We start from the raw sequence: 15,723 nt of genomic DNA on the forward strand, positions 1-15,723 counted from the left end.
ACCTGACTTGGATTAGATGACAGATTTCTCATTTACTCTTACTTTGCAAAAATAACCAGTAGTGCCGAAACGCTTAGTCCAATTTTCTGATCTTCGACAGAAAATTAAACCTTGACAACTTTTATAAATTGAGTAATCATCTCTGTTTTCACAACAAGCAATTTGACGATGGAATCTTCGGGGCATTGAACATGTAATGGACATTTTTGACTATTTTCTTCAGAAATAATTATTGCTAAGTTGCAGCTCTAAACCTGTGTGTTTTACAAAGTGAATAAAAGATAAAACTGAAATTAGTTTTCAGTCTTAAATCTTCAACTGGTGGCCGGGTTGGCTCAGTGGGTAGAGCAGGCGCACATGTACTGAGAGGCTTATGCCTCGAAGCAGAGGTCCAGGGTTCGACTCCGACACAATATCCTGCATGTCTTCCCCCTCTCTCTCACCTGTCCTGTCCATTAAAGGGGGAAAAGCCCCAAAAAAATATAAAAAAATCTTCAACTGACTGTATGTACTCGTTTTATTACATATACTAAATTGGCTCTAGACTGTTTGAATTATTCTGACCACGTCTGTTATAATATATTTTCACTACAGACTTGATTCAAAAGCTCATTATTTGCACTCTGTCGCGTTTGCAATAAACATGTTTTTAAAATTACGTTAAACCTCACAAAACAAGGGCTTTTGCAATAATACCACAGTGCTCAATCAATAATCCACCTGATGTAAATTAATCGGTTACTGTAACTGCCTTACATCCCTGACAAATAACTGAGTAATGCGTACGGTAAATATTGTTATTAATCTACAATTACCGTATTCCATATTGTACACTTGATTACACAGTGATTTCCCATCATCCACTGCCTTTCACCCATGTCAAGTGAGATGCACACAGGGTGAACATCCCCTCCTCCATTATCCAGCCTAATTATCACACAGTTAATTGGTGTCTATTAATAACCACAACACACGCTCAACTCTGCAGTAGCTCAGGTCCAAGCATAGCATGGCCCCACTCTGTATAATGAATGACATGCAGTCAAAGTAAACTGATACATTCAAGCAATAGGTAGCCTATTGCTTCGTTTGACAACAAGCGTTTACATATTGTAGTTTACATTAGAGGCCTGAGCTTGGTTGTACTGTAAGATAGGCTACTGAAGTGGAACAATCACTGAGATCCACAGCCGGTTGTGCGGGAAACACTGACAGTTTGTCTGTTCAAATCTTTGAAACACATGTCCTGGACGATTTGTTTTCTTTTCATGAATGAGAGAAAACTATTCCAGAAACTGGCTCTGTTACTACTATTAGTTGCTACAACTAAAATGAATGAAATAGGCTGAACAAGTGCACAGTAATGATGGCTGTTTCCACCTGGGTTTGCTTATGTGATGTTTAGTTTCACCTGTTCTTCTACATGGGCAGGACAGTGCCAGGTATCTGTGTGTGTCTGTGGTGCAAGAGGAGACTGAGGCATTATTAGTGGCCCATGCACCCCTTGGCTCTCCAAGTGAAACATAACATTAGTCATCCACCCCCCAGGCACCTGAGAGCTGCACAGCAATAAGCAAGCTGCTGCACTGTGATTCAGTGTGAGGAGGAGACTTGCACAACAGCCATATTCCCATTTCCCACAGTAATTCGTATAAAACAAATAACCCTATATCTGCTGCAGTATCAGGGTTCAGGCTGTGAGAGTAGCAGAGTAATGGAGGGGCCAAAGCATCATTTAGTGTCCACTGATGTCTGAGGACACACACACACACACACACACACACACACACACACACACACACACACACACACACACACACACACACACACACACACACACACACACACACACACACACACACACACACAGGGATGACAAATTTGACCCATTTTCCTCGACAGGAGTGTAGGCTATATGCTTAAATAGCTGTGATGAGCTATATGCAGGCAGTTAATGTGAATCAAAATAAGTAAATAAAAAAAAAAAAAAAAAAAAGACAACATGCAAGATTACTAACAAACACATATTTGTTCATAACGTGTGTCGCAAATAAATGAGTCAATGTAGGCTACAATAAAAGCAACAAGGACAGTTGATGGAGAAATGACATCTTAAAAAAAGGTCAGTGGGTTTTACATTTATTTTGTTTTTGTTTTTTTATCATTTGTTGTAGTCGTGTCCGGATCCACTGCAGCAGCAGCGAGTCTCACCCAGCTGTCACAGAGCGACTGTTTGCGGAGGATTTCATGTCAACATGCTCAAGATCCACAGTTTTGCATTGCTCACCGCCGCAGCTCGAACTATTAAACGCACTGTATGGAAACCTTACCTTCGGATAGCTCCAGATCCAACTCCGCCAGCTGGTCCCTGACCTCTTTAGGCAGAGCCGACAGATCAACGCGGCGGTCGGCCATCGTTGGAAGCACCACAGCTTGCGGGATGTTTGCGATATCTTGGTTGACGGCAGTAGGCCTAGCCTACAGTTCAGCATGAAGCTAAGCACACAAAATCAAGTGGTGGTGTTTACTCCATCTTCGCGACTCCCCGACACCGCCATGACTGTGGAGATGAACAACTCGCCAGAGGAGTCAGTCACATGACAGGACGGCGGATAAAAAGCAGACTCTCTGCTCCCTCTGCTGTTGTGTTTTTACAGCTGCATTCCTGAGAGCTATCTCACCTGTGCATGCAGGGGCGTCTCTAGGATTTCAGGACATTCCGGGCTTTCTGTACTGACTCACAGTGAGTCACTCACTTGCCCAGGGGATCCTCCCCTGGCACACTTTTTCATATAGATTAGGGGTGTAGGCTACGATTCAGAAAATGTCACGATTCGATTCCGATTTTTAGGCTCACGGTTCGATTCAACATCGATTTTCGATTCAAAAAACGATTCACAGTATGCAAATGTACTTACTTTTCCCATGTGTGTGTGTGTGTGTGTGTGTGTGTGTGTGTGTGTGTGTGTGTGTGTGTGTGTGTGTGTGTGTGTGTATATATATATATATATATCCTTTAATAAATTCATGTGGATTTTTTATTTAGTATCTTTTATTGTCCATATTATTCATGTGGATTTGTTTATTTGTTATTTTAACATCCTGTTATGATGTATGTGTATGTTGTGTGTGATGTCTGTAAGCTGCTGGGACCTTGAATTTCCCCTTGGGGATCAATAAAGTATCTATCTATCTATCTATCTATCTATCTATCTATTGCAGTAGACATACACATTTAAAAAAAAAAATATGAATCAATTTTTGGAATTCTATGAATCGATTTTGAATCGGTAGAGCTTGAATCGCGATTCGAATACAAATCGTTTTTTTTTTGTTTGTTTGTTTTTTTATACACACCCTCCGCCAGGCTTGTGCAAAATTCAAAATTCAGAATTCATGAATTGGAATTTGAATTGAATTGACTCCGCCCCACAGGAAGTTGAATTAAATTCATGGCAATTCAAAGAAATTCCACACAGTCACACAACAGAAAGAATGTGTTGAATCTCACATACATTCAGTGTTAGGAAGGTTATTTTGGAAATGTAATTGCTTACTGTACTATTGTAGAAAACGAACAAGAATATTTGGTAAACAGATTAAATATAGACCTTTCTCCCTGCATACATTTTGACTTTGAGGTAGGAAAAACACGGTTGTTTATATAACAATATGGATGGCTCTGTACTATTCAAGTGCCAGTGAGCCAGTGTGAACAATACTCTGAAATCAACTAAATGGAACTCCACCATCATTAATTGCATTATTTACACCTGTGCTTTTCCTACTGTGACAAGTCAAATTGTTTTCTGTGAAAAGCAAACTGAGGCAGAGTTCCAAATCACATACTTTTTCTTTCTTTTAGCATGTACTGCAGCAGCCCTTACGAAGTGTCCTGCTGCATGCAGTCTGCATACAATTGGGACATAACATAGCCCCCTGAACTTTGACCCCCTTGCTCATAACCGCTGCACCAAATTTAAGTGGAAAGAAAAGGTTCGCGGTTTGGAACTCAGGCTGAATATTTTTTTGTCCAGATGGTTAGAAGATTCTTACAACTGCATTTGTGGATAGCTGGCCATATTCTTCTAAGAGGATGGAGGAATGAAGTGGTGCCTTCAATCCAGGAGTGGGCTTGGGAGATGACTGGAGTGGCAGCGTTTAAATTTCATATAAACGGTTTGCAAGACTTAATGTCTACACTAGAAAATGGGGGAAAGTACTTAAGCTCTCTGGAGGGCTCTAAGAAGCCGGGAGAGGCGTATACTAAGCGCGTATTGTTTTATCACATATACATAATGTTTATTTGGTTTGTAGTTTGTTGTCGATTTTGTTATTATTTTATTGTATTGTCTTGCATATTATGTTATTTCATCTAGTCTTAATTTTTGTCTAAGTATCGAGAAGAGGGGGAGTTCGATGTTTTTATGTTGTGAGCTGTACGTTTTGTGTTTTGTTTAAAAAAAAAAAATCAAAAACTGTTAATCATTAAATAAAAACTGCATTTGTGGCCACAATGAGGCAGCGGAAAGAAGCTGTAAACACAACTCTGACATTTTATCACTTAAAATTGAAATAGCAAACTTGTTAGCATGCAGTTGCTTATTTACACATCCAGCATGCTCCGTATCTGCTCGATGTGTACAACAGATACAGAGCAACGTTAGCATTCATTTGCAGTCACATTTCTGGCCATGTAATATTCACACTCCTTTTAGTTCTGTTTTTGCTCTTCGCCAACTCCTGAGAGAAATATCTGGCTCTTAAGTTGCTAAATGCTCCACTATGTTCACTAACACGTTGTTACTGTCCGTTTGCGGTTTGGTGCTTGGCAGCAAGTGTACGATGGGTTTTTAAGAGCTTTTCTGCAGAAAACAACTGCCTGCTTAGGCCAAATGACACCATGAGAGCGGTGAGACTGAACCAGAACAGTTAAGTTGTGGACGTAAAACTAAAACAATGAGCTGGAAGAAGCTACTTGTAAAACACTTCAACAAGCTGAGGGAAAGTGCAGAGTTAGTCATAAAAGAGTTAATCAGGTTAAGTAAGCAGTAGTAATTCAATTCAATTTATAGTATCAAATTATAACAAGAGTTATCTCAAGACACTTTACAAATAGATGTGGTCTAGACAACACTATAATTTACAAAGACCCAACAATTCCAGTAATGCCCCCCAAGAGCAAGCCTATTTCCACCGGTTGCGGAACAGCTCCGGAACAGCAGCGGAGTCAATAGGTTTCCATTGAAGTCAACGTGTGTATTTCCACTGACTGCAGAACAGCGGCGTTCTACGCCGGAGAGCTCCGCAGCATTGTGCGGTACAGGAAGTCGAGCACAGAAACAAAATAAAACATCCGGTTCATTTTCAAAATAAAATACATCGTGCTCACGGCAGATCATATTTCCCTGCACTACACCTTTTAAAACACAGCACAGAGCGGTTTCCCCTCTGCTCCTCTGGATGGAAACTAATGGTTGTTGGTTTTGTGGTTCTATTCTACGTGAATTAGCGAGATCTCGTGGGTCCTCGTGACTTCAGCGGTCAGTCATGGCCGCAGCCGTTCCGCAACAAATCCGGACCTGGTGGGTATTGACTGACGGCGGAGCCGACACACAGCCGGTGGAAATTAGGGCAACAGTGGCGAGGAAAAACTCCCCTGGGGAGAAGCCTCGGACAGACCCAGGCTCTTGGTAGGCGGTGTGTGACGGTGCCCGGTTGGGGGTGTGGCAATAATAGTCACAATAAAGATAACGGAACCATGACTAGAAATAGTAGTTGTAGTAGTTCATGGCTAGGAGGACACTGCAGGGCTTTACAGGGTGTAGTAGTTGTAGTTAAGTATAATTTTTTTGTATGAAAAGAAATTAATTTAAGCAGCTTTAAGGATTTTGGATTTAGGACAGTGGTACTTGTTGTTAAACAACCCTATATAGTTATTTTATTTTTTTCGGAAAAGCTGAAAATACGCGAGAGGCGCAAACTTGGGATAAACATGCTGATGAGCATTTATTTTTCATTAATTTATTTTATTATTTGCCCGAAACAACTTATCCATTAGTTGAGACTATACACAAGTATTTTTCCCATCCTAAAGCCTGAGTATTTGACAAACTCTCCCCATACAGATGTCAGACATTTTTTTCATGTGGTTCAACCTGTGTTAAACGCATAAAAACATCTAAGCTCTTTAACAAAATAAAAAAGGGACAAACAAATCATATGATGGAGAAAAAAAAAAAAAAGCCTGACATACCCACAAAAAAAAAAAAACATGTTAAAACAATGACGTTATTTATAAAAAAACAAACAAAAAAAAAACAGAGTGACAAGGGAAATAAACATGATAGCTGTGGAAGTACACTGCGGTATAAAATAATCTGAAGCACCTTGCACAACTAGTGAAGTTGACTTCACGATACAAGACAGCTTTTCAAATGTAGGAAAGCACCCAACACTAGAACATCTGTAATTCTCTACAGATGTGCACTAATCAACATTCATTCAAGAATACTCATCTTCACATTTTCTCTCACTCACCTCATAACTTTAGCTTTCAACCGAAATGGACCAAACCCCTCTCAGTGGCTGGGCTACACACGACAAATAAATGCAAGAACATTGATTTCAATAGAAAAATATATTGCACTGCTCTCTTTTCCTCAACTGAAATGCCAGGGTAAATGATTTTAAATCTATTATATTTGATTATCATTTAAAGGCCTTCCAAAGCTAACTATTTCAAGAGTGTTACATTAGGACTGAGGATGGAATCCTTCCATAACAAGGACAGTTTTTGCATCAGTAATTTGATGTTTTAAAACAGAAGAAAAGCAGATCAATAAACAGTGATATTATGATGAAGCACAAACAGTGGTATTCTTCAGCCTTCCATGCAGTCAAAAAGGGTTTGATACATACACAACTAATGTAATGACATCCATTCCAAATAGGTTAAAACTGATGGTACAAAGTCAGGCACACTCTCACAGGGTAAACTGTGTACACATTTGGTTTGTTATGCACTCGGCTGACTAAACCGTCATGTGTATTTACGGAGAATTAACTAAAGAAGGGAAACGCAGACAGAGAAAAACATGAAAAGAGCATAAAAGAAAAAACTTTCCAGGCTGCCATTTCCTGAAATCAGCCAGCCAATCTCTCACCGTACTTTCACTGCATCAGCAAACATTATGTCGAAGACCAGTATCAGGCATAAAAATCTCTTCATACAAATGAAAAATACAAGTAAAATTGTCAGCCTGGAAAGCAACCAACCGTATCACAGCCAACGTGTGGGACTGAAGTTGGACTAAAGCTGCATTTTGTAAAATAAAAAAGGAAAATAAACCTTTTGACATTAAAAAGTTGTCATTCATACTTTTCATTCCAATCTAAAACCTTTTTCCAACTGTCACGACTGAACAAGAAACGACCCCAAACCCTGCAGAGTGAGCGTCCGGCGTGTTATTCATATTTATATACAGAGAGTGACAAAGCGTCTCTTAAAAGGGAGCCTGCTGGGACTGGAGGGTTGACGGAGGCACTGTGCCGTGTCTTTGTGTGATTATCATTGGCTGTGAGGGGACGAGAAGATCTTAGTCTGGGGCGGGGTTTAAGGGCGGGTCCCTCTTTTCAAAACGCTTTGCACCAGTCCGGCCGCCACTCGAGTTTATACTGGCTACCTGCGTCAGCACATCATCTTGGGGCTGAGTCCGACTGCGACTGCATCGCCATGACGACCCCTCCCGGCTGGCCCGATCCCATGCCGGCCAAGACCGACATTGCCACCGCCTCCGCAGCGCGGACGCTCAGCCCGTTGATGGTGGCCCCTGGACTGGAGGCCGAGGCGGGGGGGGACGGCCCGCGCTGGATAACTGCCGCCGGGGAGCCGATGGGTTCACTGGAAGTATCCCGGGAGGTTTCCTCTCCTCCTGCAGCTAGAGACAGAGAAAGAAACATTCACCCTTAAGAGAGGTGAGCGAGTAAAAAGAATGCATTAGATGGATGCGATGATAGATGGATCCTGACAAAAGTAGTGATACAGCGTGGGAAGCTGGCTGGTAAGCTCCATGGTTACCTAAGAAAGCTGCCTTCTTTTGCATAACAGTGACCGGGCAGTCTTTGTGGGCCAGGAGGAGCTGCTTCAGCTGAGCCACCTCGTTCCTCAGTAGGCTTACTTCATTCTAATGGCAACACAAAAAAAAAAAAACACACAGCAACCCCAAAATCATTCCCAGCACGACCAATCTGTGTTCATGTTCCAATTACAGACACAACCACGAAGTGACGGGGGGGGGGGAGAACGGAAAGACTCACCGTCAAAGACACATTCATGTTGGCAAGATCATCTGCCTTCTTCTCTAACGAGTTCACCCACAGCTTTCGTTTTTGCCTGCAGCGGGACGCAGCGGCCCGGTTTCTCTCCAGGAAGCGCTCCCTCCTCTCGTCAGGGTCCATCTCTGAAGCTCGCCGCCGCCGGCCTCCTGTTGGCTGAGCAGGGGACACCTGGAGAATGAGAAGGTGGAGGCAGTGCAGTGAATACTTTTAGGTTACATGCATTGACTCAAGTTTTGCACATGTTGATGATTTGTTTGCTATTCCTTCAATAAGGAACAAGCATTACACAATGAGGCATACAGAGTTGTTGTCTTTTTTAAGATTACTTTTCGGGGCTTTTTCCCTTTATTATAGTGACAGAGAATAGACATGAAAGAGAGAGATGGGGGATAAAACGCAGCAAAGGGCCGCAGGTCGGATTCGAACCCTGGCCGCTGCGAACACTCTTACTGGGTGAGCTAGAAGCCGCCACAGGCATACGAAGTTTTAAATAAGTGCAACCGTGCCATTTGTAGTTTTAAGAACAGTGCTATGGGCTAGGAGCAGACCCAGAGACACTATTGGCGTTTTTTCCATTACATGGTACCTGCCTCTACTCGCCTTTTTTGGTTTTCCATTACGAAAAAAAGTCCTTGGTACCTGCTAACAGGTACATTTTTTTTTTTTTAGTACCACCTCTGTCGAGGTTCCAAGCGAGCTGAGGCGATACCAAAAGGTGTCGCGAAAACCTGTAGACTACCGATTGGTCGAAGAGAATCGTTACTAATCACCGCGTCATCATTGTAGTGAACAAATCCGCCGTTTTTTGAAATAGTTTAGCCAGCGGTGGGTTTTTTTGCTGCCTCCAGCTTCTTTTGAAACTAAATTTGTCTTCTGGCTGTGGCAACAACAACAACACACCTTCGACGTTCTGAGGCTGTACTAAATCTGCAATGGAAAAAGGAGGACGGGGCACCGCGGCCGAGTCGAGCAGTTACCACGTATTGGAAAAACGCCACATGTAGGGGCTGAAAGGTGAGCTTTCATTCAGAAGTAACACAACATTGTCTTTAGCGCTGTGGCCCGGCGGGGGCAGCAGGGAGCACAGCTCAGGAAGTTATGGCGGGTTTTTCAACACAACAAATTGCTTGAAAACAAATGAAAGGAAATCATTTCCAACATTCTTTTATTGAACAAATTGAACATTGACTTGCATAGAAAAGGCATCACTAAAAAAAGAATGATAGTTACATTTTAAAGTGCAGTTTTCTACTGATGTTCTCTTTTAACTAACAAAAAAATCTGAGCGTCTTCCGCAATATGTTGCAGCCTTTCGCGATGTGTTTATTGCGCCAGTTAATATTGCCATGCTGATAAAAAAAATATATATATATATTGTCCAGCCATAGTTGCCGTTATGAATAAAATAAATGAAATAAAGCTTCTGTGTCTGAAAACTACACTTGAAACAAAGACCAATAAATAACCCCGGTGAATCCAAACATGCAACTTTACCAGAGAAGGCAACCACTTTCAAGACAGTGCAGCCCAGTATTATCAAGTGAAAATGATCAAAACCACTTCTGTAGCATAAACTGCCTCTCTGCTGTCCATCTCCAATATTTGATCAGTATGTTCCAAATACTTATTAAGGCTAAGGTGGTGAGACAGATTTTGGGAGTATTAGTTCAGGTGCCCATGTCATTGTATACATTCATGTCAATAAAAAGGTTCCCTGGACACTGTAGGCATTTATGCAGCATGTGTATTACCTGTGGTTGGGCAGGTGATGGTGCATCAGAGTTTTGTGTGGGTTGTTGGCCGTGTTCCTGTCGCTGGGGGACAGCAGGGATGGATCCTGCCCCCCCACCAGACCCATCTTGTGCTCCTGGGCCCTGGTGACTTAGAGCTGCCTTCAGCCGCTACAAAAGACACACAGACGACACTCCATGTAGGTCATTTGACTTTAAGTTCACTAAAAATGTGCTGTATTACATGTGTACACATGTGTATTACAAATGTAAAAAATGAGTTTATATAAATTAATAGGGGGTGGGAAAAATAATCGATTCTTAGATGCATCGCGATTCTCTCAAGAACGAGTCGATGCTCGATAAGTTAATAATCGATTAAAAAATAATAATCAGAAAACAGAGTGACTGAAAGAGGATGGGATAATGCACAACAACTTAGAGTTTAGGCAAGAGTGCAGAAAAAAAACAAACACAAAAATGGCCAAAAGGAAAAACTAATTTAATAGTGTGTGTGTGTGTGTGTGTGTGTGTGTGTGTATGTATGTATGTGTGTGTGTATGTGTGTATGTGTGTATGTATATATATATATATATATATATATATATATATATATATATATATATATATATATACACATACACACACCTTTAAACATGACTGAGCCTCTGACATGGAAGATTACTGTGAGAAAAGGTGACTTTCTCAAGCATGTTTAAGGCTTAAGCATGAAATGACTACAAAATAAAAACATCAGTAGACAAAACATTTCATTAAAACTTGTGTGTGAAAAATATGTCAAAATCTATGCTTTGTCTAGCTGCTTTGTCTAGGAAGTGATTAGCAAACTCAGATTTATATGTATATTTAAAAAAAAAAATCATGCATGGAAATGTACATAAAAGAATTGTTGCATCGATAATCTGTTTAGAATCAAATCGTTGGCCTCTGAATCGGAATCAAATCGTGAGGTGCCAAGAGATTCCCACCCCTATAAATTAACACTGTGTTTCAGAGCCAGCAGGCTACGAAATTACGTAAATATGATTAAGCATCTCACCATCTTGGTCTCAGAGTGCAGACTATACCCAGACGGCGAGGATGAGCCACTGCTGGCCCCGCCAACTGGAGGTCCTGGAATCCCAGGGATGTTAGGCACAGAGTTCACTGGCCTCGCGAGCTCCACATTACAACAAATACACAAGAGCGAGAAAGAAACAGACAGAATATGGTAAATATAAAGAAAAATCATTTAAAAAAAAAAAAGTATAATTTGTTATGGATTTGTTCCAAGTTTTGAAAAGGACTTACAGATATAACTGAGGTCATCTGCACAGGACTGGGCAGGAGAGGGATTGTCTGCCCATTGGGGAGGTGCCTCACCAGTGGATACGCGCTTGTTGGGGAGCTGTTGACAAAAATCAGATACTTGTTAATAGCTGCTCCTTCATTCTGTGCCTATTGACAAAATACAGATTGAGAGTCAGGTTCACAAATGATTTTATTTTGCCAAGGTGTGTAGCACCAATATCACCAACTACCGAGGAGCCCAGTGATGGCCATGACCTTACTTGTAGCTTGCAATGTACACTACCGGTCAAACGTTTGGGGTCACTTAGACATTTCCATTCCACTCCAATATAGACAGAATACCAGCGGAGATCAGTTGCATTGTTTTTTGTTTAACCAGGGTAGCAGTTTTCAGTTTACATTATGTGCTTACATAATTGCAAAAGGGTTCTCCAATGGTTTCTCAATTAGCCTTTTAAAATGATATCAGATTAGTAAACAGAATGGGCCTTTGGAACATTGGATGAATGGTTGCTGATAATGGGCAATGTAGACACTACATTAAAAGATCAGCCACTTCTTTCTACAACAGCCGAGAACCAGATCTAAAACTTTTTGACAATAAGATAGCCAATAATCTCTTAGCCAATAAATCTTTCCACTTATTCAGAGCTTCATTTTCCCACCAAGCTAATATCCAACAACTCCCCAACACCGAAATTTTCTATGTACATTTTCCCAGGAACTACTTCAGTTTTAAGATGTTTTACAAATAGCACCCCGGGCCTCAAGAAATGTAGACAACAGGAGTACACTGTAGTTTACCCAAGCTGTCTGTTGGAGGGCGGGGCTTGCGTGATGACAGATGTTGGAGATGGCAGAGTTGGGTGTAGTGCTTCATTGCTCAGGTGAAGGGGAAGAGAACCTGGACGCACAATGGTTGGAGTGGGGGCAGAGCTTGGCACAGGCTTTGTCACAATCTCCTGTTGACAAATCAAACAGTACCACACATTTTCCATAAATAATGCATTCTGTCTGCTTAAAAAGGGAACCAATAATTGATGCTTACGTGGCAAGTCTTAGTCAAGTCTTGCAAGCCATACATAAGCACAGATTGTGGCAATGTGCTGTACCTTGCCTCTCACCCTTGAGTCTCCGCTGTTGTCTGACATGCTGGAGGAGGAATCTGGACTTCCGGGAGAGGAAGAATCCACTTGTAAAGTACCCTCATCCTCATTTTTTACTTCTGACGGTGTTTGTAAAGGTGCAGCCTGAGCAGAGAGCAGAAGATGAATATACCCTTTCAGATCATCTAAAATAATGAAATGGTAATATTATTTTTTTTTTTATCCGATGACTTGAGAAAACATACAGTTTTCCATTCATTTAACGTGTGCATTCATTCTTTTTCTCACCGGGTGTTTTGTCCTCTGGTCGTCTTCGTGTGCTTTGGAAAACTCCTGTTCAAAGGAGCTGGCTAGCTCATTAAATAGTCCAACCTCCTCACAGTTCTTCAGGAAACGTGTGGGTGTAGGAGTCTGGTCTGCAAAAAATAAAAAGCAAAATAAAAAACAGAGCATATAATATTAGCCAAGAGGTCAACAGGACAGCATTGTCTCCTTCCCAACAAACATCACTGCAGTATATATCGATACAGGTCTTCAGAGCATTCAATTGATTACTCTTTAGTTCTGCTACATTTAACATATACTAATGTAAATGGTAATGTCATTACCTGCAATGATAACAGAGTCTGTCCTGGCGGGACCAAATTTTAATGTCATTTCATGCTTGTGTTTGTGGACCGACAGATGGTCTTCATTCGTGAATCTCTGCAAAACAACAACAACAACAACAACGCAAATGTGAGGCAGCACCAACTCCCTCTAACTATTTGCTAAGCCTTTTTGTTAGAAAATGTAGACATTCACTCACACACGGTCTTCTTTGTTTTCTTTAGTTGATTTATAGTTCCAATATCAATTGACAAAGACAAGGAATTGTACTTAGCATTGCATAAATGTGTTATCAAATGACAACTAATTAAGATAATTACTGAATGATGTACACATAACTTGTTTTATTCTAAATGTACGGTGTTAATGTTAACATGATGAAAATGAATTGAGCCCTTCTTGATATGAGCAAGTAAAAAAAAAAAACAATGTATATTTGTTGTTAACCTTGTCAACTCTCCATTCTAGAGTACTGACCTGATAGGCCAGTTTGAACTGGAGAGGTGGGCTCTCATGCTATATATGTGAGTGGAATGAGAGAGAATGGACTGGTTATTGAAGAGCAGCACCAGAACTGTTTTGAGCAGAGTAAAGAGGTGTTCCCTTTGTGTTTTTCGGAAGACTAGTAATAAAAGTCTCCAGCACACCTTCCTGCCAGTGTGATATTTTGTCTTCCTCATGTTTCCTCTGAGCTAACCTGCACCTCACCTTACAACAGCAGATAAGAAAAATAAAAGTATTAATGTAAATAATATAAGTGTAGCATCAGTGTGTCTGTGATTCTGACAAATAATTCATCAAAAGAACTGACGATGTGAGATTAACAATAACACCTGCGTTCTGTGCAGATGGTCAACAGTGAGGTAGGGCTTGATCATTGTCTACTATGTTGGCATTTCTTAGCTAAATTGCAGTGAGCCTGTGTAATAAGAAATGGGGATTGATTTGTTTCAGATTTCTGGGCTGCATGATCAAAGGTGTCAAATGTAAAGAGTGATAGTTGGCGTTATAGAGGTATGCATATAAAATATCACGGTGAGAAGTCATACCTGCCCGCATCCAGGGGCAGTGCATACAAAAGGTCGATCATCCCCCATCTCAGACAAATGTTCTGCAAAAGAGAGCAAATAACAGAGCTACTTGTTATCGGCTGTATTCATTTATGCATATGGAGGCATTCAAACAGCTGATGCTAAAGTTACTTAGACACAATATATCAACAGTAAGGGTTGAATGCTGAATGTTTCTGGCTTGAGACCATTGACAACGATTACCCAGAAGCAACTGGCTGACCAGAAAATACTCTAATGTCACTGTCTATTATTTCTGTAGGTTATAGGTTAGCTTGTGTTTTAACTTGCTAATGTATCAACCTGCAGCATCAGTCTATATAACGGGACTGCTACACACCAGTTGAGAACTACAATCAGTTTAGCGCTATTAATTGCATTTGCTCACCTGTCACCAAGAAGGTAGAAAAACGTCCTAGTGACAACTGGTTAGGAGGTAACAGGCAGAAAAGGGTTGGCCTGTTCGGAACATCTGCTTTGCTCTCGGTCTGGGAAACTCGGGGACTAGCGCTTAACGGGAACGATGCGGCAGCAGAGCCAAAGCAAGCTACCATGCAACCTACACCACAGTGTCATCACGGCATTGGCGCTAGTTGGCTATCATCTGTCGAGGTCGTTCGGCTATGCAGCTAGCTTGCTGGCTGGCTTAGGTTACAGACAGTGGACAGGTTAAGTGCCAATTATTTGGCTAGCTCTGGGTTTATTAGAGATGGGCCTTAAGCTAGCATAACCTTTTTGCTAACCACGCCAACATATTTTGTTTTCGAAACCTGACAGCCGTGTCATTATAACGAACGTGGAAGCTAACATCATGTTAACTAATAACAGATAACGGATGACCGGATACGCCCCGCAAAGCTGACATTACAATATAGCTACCAGTCACAACACAGCTATCTCAGCTAATGCTAGCTGCTAATCGAAGCTTCGTTTCTTACCTTGTGTGTTCCGCCAAGTTAATAGCTAACGTTAGCACGCTTATGCTTACGACAGCTGTGCTCACAAACCAACCTACGATCTTATGAAAACATCACGTTTCATGAACACTGACTGAATATACTTCGCAATATATCACATTTTACGGCAGATGATCCGAAATGTGACTAAACTTACCCGACGTTGAGACAGCCTCTTGACTCCCCCCAACCCTGCTCCGGGCAGTGCTGCTGTGCTACTGCTAACTGCACTGCCTAACTGTTGTTGACACCCTGACACTTCCATTAGCAAAACACCGCGAGAACTGAAACAGGACAGAATATTATGCAACAGGATCGACGTTGGGGGTTAACGTGAACGTGATGCCGAATCTACTACTATGGTATTTTAACTGAATCTTTCCAAATCATTCGATTTTTGCGTTCACATACCACATTTGCTTCATAGCTATACAAATGCTATTCCGTTGTGTCACACATCATTGAAATCTCATGGACACACTAACTCGAGATACTAAGCTAAATATGCCTACAACTACTGTTACATAATGTTAAGGTTATTTCCGAACGGCTACTTGACAGATCACATGTATTAAAAAAAAAATAATAATAAATAAGACCG

General features: G+C 41.2%; 2 protein-coding genes across 13 annotated transcripts in view; both read right to left on the minus strand.

The window, feature by feature from the left end:
* dip2bb (disco-interacting protein 2 homolog Bb) overlaps positions 1-2,615 on the minus strand; it is a 44,211-nt gene extending 41,596 nt beyond the window's left edge. For 6 of the 7 annotated variants that reach the window (XM_039797841.1, XM_039797839.1, XM_039797842.1 and 3 more), the window contains exon 1: positions 2,331-2,615. In XM_039797841.1, coding sequence (XP_039653775.1) covers positions 2,331-2,415 — 85 coding nt within the window. In that variant the 5' untranslated portion in view covers positions 2,416-2,615. The remainder of the gene's footprint in view (positions 1-2,330) is intronic. The other variant, XM_039797843.1, reaches the window with a different exon arrangement.
* Positions 2,616-6,250: 3,635 nt separating this feature from the next.
* Positions 6,251-15,409, minus strand: atf7b (activating transcription factor 7b). 6 transcript variants are annotated; one of them, XM_039796941.1, is made up of 14 exons: positions 15,280-15,299; positions 14,146-14,207; positions 13,574-13,612; positions 13,096-13,192; positions 12,776-12,903; positions 12,494-12,631; positions 12,186-12,343; positions 11,382-11,478; positions 11,131-11,250; positions 10,092-10,241; positions 8,320-8,508; positions 8,081-8,186; positions 7,686-7,940; positions 6,251-6,593 (listed from the first exon to the last, which is right to left on the minus strand). In XM_039796941.1, the coding sequence occupies exons 2-13, from the start codon at positions 14,191-14,193 to the stop codon at positions 7,699-7,701; spliced, it is 1,512 nt and encodes a 503-aa protein (XP_039652875.1). In that variant the 5' UTR covers positions 14,194-14,207; positions 15,280-15,299; the 3' UTR covers positions 6,251-6,593; positions 7,686-7,698. The 6 variants fall into 6 exon arrangements, with proteins under 6 accessions (XP_039652875.1, XP_039652877.1, XP_039652876.1 ...); XM_039796943.1 differs by having other exon boundaries at positions 6,251-7,940; positions 12,506-12,631; positions 15,280-15,409; XM_039796942.1 differs by lacking the exon at positions 15,280-15,299 and adding an exon at positions 15,105-15,228 and having other exon boundaries at positions 6,251-7,940.
* Positions 15,410-15,723: the final 314 nt, after the last annotated feature.

The sequence above is a fragment of the Perca fluviatilis genome, chromosome 4, assembly GCF_010015445.1.
Source record: "Perca fluviatilis chromosome 4, GENO_Pfluv_1.0, whole genome shotgun sequence".
In the NCBI taxonomy this organism is placed as follows: Eukaryota; Metazoa; Chordata; class Actinopteri; order Perciformes; family Percidae; genus Perca; species Perca fluviatilis.

What these genes read in the sequence shown, in the direction of transcription:
- atf7b (XM_039796941.1), bottom strand. Translation starts at nt 14,193, where the DNA reads ATGGGGGATGATCGACCTTTTGTATGCACTGCCCCTGGATGCGGGCAG. An exon ending in CCCTCCAACAGACAGCTTGG is followed by an intron (nt 11,479 to 12,185) that starts GTAAACTACAGT and finishes TTTTGTCAACAG; the next exon opens with CTCCCCAACAAGCGCGTATC. An exon ending in AGATGACCTCAGTTATATCT is followed by an intron (nt 11,251 to 11,381) that starts GTAAGTCCTTTT and finishes TGTAATGTGGAG; the next exon opens with CTCGCGAGGCCAGTGAACTC.